Below are 5,271 nucleotides of genomic sequence, written 5' to 3' on the forward strand. Positions count from 1 at the left end.
TGCTTACGGTTCCCTTACAAGGCATTTATTTGCACCTCATGTCCCCTCTGCCAAATGCCCTTTCCCTCTTTTCAGTCTGCAAAATCCTTCTTATCCTTCAAACTCTCAGGAGGTATCTCATTCATTCATTCATTCAAACGCATGCTTGAGGATCTACATTGGGTCAGGCCCAGAAGCCACCAGGAGTACAACAGTGAATATGACAAAAACCTTGTGAAACTTCAGTTTCCCAGTGAGGCTCCCCTATTCTTCTCCAGGAGCACATGTCACGCCCTTCTTCGGTTACACTCATAAATTTTTGTTTGCCCTTCTTTTTGAACACGTATCACATATTTCGGTATTTTGTGGGCTGTGAGAACCCCAGTGGGCACCTTACCCACTCTCACCTCATGTCCTTCCAGGACCCACAAACCGGTAATGATTGCATCTGTCAGGGAGTGGAACTGATGACCTCTGAGTTCAGCGACAATATTTCTAAACCCTATCTTGGGACACTCAGTTTGACAAACCCTAAACAGCAGTTGTGTTATATCTAAGAGACTTTTGGAACTCACATTCTGCCATCAGGGGCTACAATTAGTACAAACAGTGCGTTTGTGGAAAGTAAGAAAAGGGGACAGAATGCAGCCCGTGGGAGCGCTGCTTGGTTGGGAGAAAGCTGGATTTCTATCCCAGCTCAGCCCTTCTCCACCGACCCAGGTATTGGGGGCACAACTCCCCGCTTCTGACCTGACCCATTTTGGGCCCTTCCTTTATCTCCCACCTCTGTGGCCAGACCAGGCCATATTGCCCACACATTCTCACAGGTTCCCATCTGTCTCTCTTTGTGTGAGTCAATCAGTCTCCTCTCAGCCACTGCACCCTGTGGCTCAACAACTTCCTCTTTGTCCTGGGGCAACATCAACGGCCTCTGGCCCCTGTGCTCCACTGGGCTACAGCCTGGGCTGGTCTCAGAGACAGCACAGTTGGATCCTGTCCCCTCCTCTCCATCCATGGCCACAAGGGAACTTTCTCCACTCCTCATTTAGCTCACACTCACCTGGGAGAAGGGGAGCAGCTCAGCCCTGGGATGGGAGAGGAGACACGGACAAATACTAAACCTGTAACAGGGGACGGGTCAGCGAGACCAGATGTTTGAAAGGTCAATAGAATTATTCAGCACCTAGGCCCCACTATGGGGCCAGACTTCTCACCACCTGCCTCTGTGTGTGTGTACGTGTGTATGTGTGTGTTGGAGTGAAGGAGGCTTTGAAGAAGGGGTTTAGTGGCCGAGATGGACAGTCCATACTTGTGTTCAGCGTTCTTTATTGGACTACAGAGTTCAATCTTTGGCTACATTCACTCATCTGAGCAAAGATGAGGACATGTATGTTCCAGCAGGCTGTAGCTGTGTGCCCCTCCCCAGTCTGTAGCCCTGCACCCCTCCCTCACACCATCTGTATTCGATACCATCCCTTTACAAATGTTGCCAAATCCTCATCTTCTACACACAAGCACACCCATGAATAGACCCACACATTTGCTGGGGGTTTTGAGAACTACAGTTGTCCAGAAACTCTTCTTACCTCTGCCTTTAAGAGGAGAAATATCCAAAGCCTCTTGTCTCAGTCCATGAGTGAGGGAGAGTGTGGTGGATTGGGTCATGGGACAGGCTAGAGTCCAGGTTCTCTGGGAAAGGTCACCGACACAGCTGAAGGCTGAAGGCACAGATGGAAGCCCCTCCCAGCCAGTTCTTCGGGCTCAGCCGTCCCTCTAATCTATGGGGCCAAGGCTAATCCCAGGTGGAGTTTCCTGGGTTGTCATTTGCTTTTTCTTCTCAGACTCTGGTGTCCCTGGAAGATCATCCAAGAAATGCTAGGTCAAAGCCATTTGACATTGGAGACTCAGCAGCTATCTCCAAAGACAAAAGAGATGGAGAAAAAGTGATGGGAGAGGAAGTAGGTGTTGATGAGAAAGGTTCATGTATTCAGTCCACAAATGTTCAGTGAGCATAGGATGTAGACGTGAGATGAGGATGCTGTGTGAAGATATAGGATGAGGGTGTTTTGAGAAGATTCAGGATGAGGATGCTGGGTGAGAGTGTTGGGTGAGGATGCTTAATGAGGATGAAGTTGAAAGTGATGATAACAGGAAAGGAGATGAAAGCTGGGAACGATGCTGACCTCCACTCTTGTTATTCATAAGCATTGAGAGGCATTCCTGTCTCTCACCTCCACCCCATCACAAGTGGGAGCCTCCACAGTCCCACCTTCACTGCCCACCAGCGGCTCTTCCTCCCCTTTTGGGCTAGGAGCTGACCCAGCCTCCAGCTCTTCCAATGCCAAGGAGCCCTGGTGAGACTTCTTTCTCCCAAAGAAGGTAGTGAGCGTGGGCTGCCGACCAGATCCCTCCCCATCATGGCCCCCAGAGCCCTTGTTGCCCCCAGACCCTCCAGCTGTTGCTGTCACTGCCTCCTCATCGGGCACCCGGGCCGGCCCGGCCCAGGCATCTACCACCCTATGACGCTTTCCATTCCCGCTTAGCGTCAGGGCCCCTGTCCGCTTCTTCTGCCGCCGACGCCACAGCAGCAGCAGTGCCACGAGGACAATGACCACCAGTAGGGCCACAAGCACAGCTACTAGCAGGGTGCCATTTTTCCCTTGATCTGAATGTGAGGAGAATCTGGTGGTTGAGTTTGTTGAGGCCTCTGAGGTGACCATGGTGGATATTTTCATGCTAGAGACCTCCAGAGTTCCAGTTGTCTTGGTGACAGGGTGTCCACTGGTCACATTGGAGGTCTCCAGTGAGCTAGTAGTCTTGGTGACAGGGGGTCCACTGGTCACACTGGAGGTCTCCAGCGAGCTGGTTGTCATGGTGACAGGGGGTCCACTAGTCCTATAGAAGGTCCCCAGAGAGCTAGTTGTAGTTCCACTGGGCTCAGTGTGGGACCCCAGAGAGTTCATTGATCTGAGGACAGCAGGGTCACTGGTTGCATTAAAGGTGTCCAGGAGCACTGACACATTCTTGCTGGAAACTTCTTGGTAGGCTGTTGGCTCAGGTGCAGTGGGGACAGTGTTGGTACTAACAGAAGTCCCAAGAGAAGTTACTTCTTCATTGGCTATAAAGGAACTTGAGGAAGGTAACGTTGAAATCTGGTCCCTGGTGCTGTAAATCTTCATAGGATTGGAAGTCATTGAGTTGTGGTTCAGGGTCTCAAGGGTATTTGAGGTGGTATCCAGAGAAATAGACGTCTGCAAGGATGTTGTAGTTCCCCAAGACTCTGAAGCCACCTCCTGAGCCCAGGAGCCCCCAAAGAGGAGGAGAAACAGGGCTATTTCCATGGCAACTGGTATCAGCAGAGTTTGAGACCTGAGGGTGGGGAAGTTTGAGAAATAGTACACAAAAGGTGCTGGGAGGGTGAGGGGATACTGGCCAGGCCCTCCCCTCCTGCCTACTTCCCTACCAACTGCCAGCCCAACTTGCGGTTTAACGGCTTTTTCCACACTTGGTTTTACTATTATCAGAAGTAACAAGGGAACAGATGCTGACAGCTCTCTATCAACCTCATCCCATAGGCCCCCTCAGGCCTTGGCAGCTCAAACTAGCAACAGCCACCCCCTCCTGGCCTCCCCTGACCCTGTTCAGCCCCATTGGCGCCTGATCCTCTTTTCTCATCACCCATCCAGGACCTTTCAACCCATAGACACAATTCTAGGTCCACTGAGGCCCTTCCCCCACAAGGTGGTACCCCCTTACCAGCTCAGGTGACAAGACCACAGGGTTGGGGCCAAGGACACAAGGCTGGGACCAGGCCACTCCAACTCCTCAAAAGGCTGAAGCGGGACTGGAGCAGACAGAGCCCCACGGGGAAAGGAAGTGGCTCTGGCTCCACCCACCACACCCCAGCATCCTGCCCTGACGCGCCTTGCTCCCACAGCTGCTGTGTGAGGACAGCGCCATCACCTACTCTTTCTGGGGCCTGAGATAGTGCCTGGGGGCTCTGGGATCCCAGCTTAGGCAGGAGGGAAGGGGGAGTCTGGAATGAGGATATTTGAGTCTTAACTAGGGGTTGGATGGCAAGGGGTGGAGCTGGGGTCAGGATGGCGGCCAGAGTAGGGGTGACTGGAATATGTACTTGAGAGCTAGGGTGGGCAGAGCAGGAGATGGGTGGGGAGGGTGGTTTCCTTTGCGCTGTGGTCCCCAAGCTGTTAGCTCACGGCCAGGGTGGCGCCATTTCCTGCTTCAAGAGCTCCCAGGAAGTACCAGGGCAAGGGGAAGCCCCCGACTCTACCTGGAGGCAGTGAAAGCCTTTGCAGGTTGCATGGGATCCCTGGTGGGCTTTTGGCTGCTTCACTAGGAACTGGGGTCACCACAATGCCCCCCAGTAGTAGACTTCTTACCTAAATCAAGCCGATTACCAAGCACTGCATATGTTATGATCTCATTTTTTTAGAAAACTAATAATGATATGAGAACCGGTATGGAAAACAATCTAGAAGAAAATCTACTGAAATATTAATCAAGCTGTCTTTGCGCCGGTGTGAGTAGGGGGCCTTTATATTCTTTGTTGGTTGGTTTCCATTTTCTGACTTTTCTCTGATTAGTAAGCTTTGACTCTGATGTGTGTATGTTTTTGATTTATCCCTTTCTTTTTAAAAAATCAAAAATGAATGTTATATTGTAAAAGTAATACATGCACATCATAGAAACTTGAAATAAGCTGATTTCAGCACCTAGGATTGTACTCTGTTTGCAAGCTAATTAATTAGTCTGACACAAAACATGAAATTTCTGGGTCAGAGACAAAGAAGTTTATTACAGCCAGGCAAGCAACACGAGCACTGTATGCATCCATTTCCCTTGCCCCAAGCTCCACAGGGACACAGAGCCCCCAGATTAACGCCATGCACCTGGTAGATTTGCAGTGCATCTGACGAACATTGTAATTTGGGAATTCCTCTTTTTTATAGCAGGCAGTAAACAAACCCGCTCTTTGAAGGGTGAAATTCCTTCATCAATCGGAGTTGCTCACTGCAAACACAACACTGAGAAACAGCATGAGCAAAGAGGGGTCAGGGCCTTGCACTCTTGGCCTGCCAAGCAAGAACATGCAGGGCTGTCTGGAAACCAAGGTAGACTGCCTCCACCAACAGTCACAAGAGCATAAAATGAAAAGGCTCCATACCCACTGCACAAGATGAGCATTCGTAGCAGTGTCTGTGGTTATACAAGCATATATGCATGTATTTTATTATATCAGATTTTACTATATAAACTAGTCTGCTCTTTTTC

General features: G+C 50.4%; 1 protein-coding gene across 1 annotated transcript; it reads right to left on the bottom strand.

Moving 5' to 3' along the window:
- Positions 1 to 2,177: 2,177 nt before the first annotated feature.
- On the bottom strand, positions 2,178 to 3,320 carry SPN (sialophorin). Its single transcript, XM_007950297.1, has one exon. The coding sequence runs from the start codon at positions 3,318 to 3,320 to the stop codon at positions 2,178 to 2,180; it is 1,143 nt and encodes a 380-aa protein (XP_007948488.1).
- Positions 3,321 to 5,271: the final 1,951 nt, after the last annotated feature.

Source organism: Orycteropus afer, unplaced genomic scaffold (assembly GCF_000298275.1).
Source record: "Orycteropus afer afer isolate SDZICR_OR568_19922 unplaced genomic scaffold, OryAfe1.0 scaffold00266, whole genome shotgun sequence".
Lineage (NCBI taxonomy): Eukaryota > Metazoa > Chordata > Mammalia > Tubulidentata > Orycteropodidae > Orycteropus > Orycteropus afer.

What these genes read in the sequence shown, in the direction of transcription:
- SPN (XM_007950297.1), bottom strand. Translation starts at nt 3,320, where the DNA reads ATGGAAATAGCCCTGTTTCTCCTCCTCTTTGGGGGCTCCTGGGCTCAG.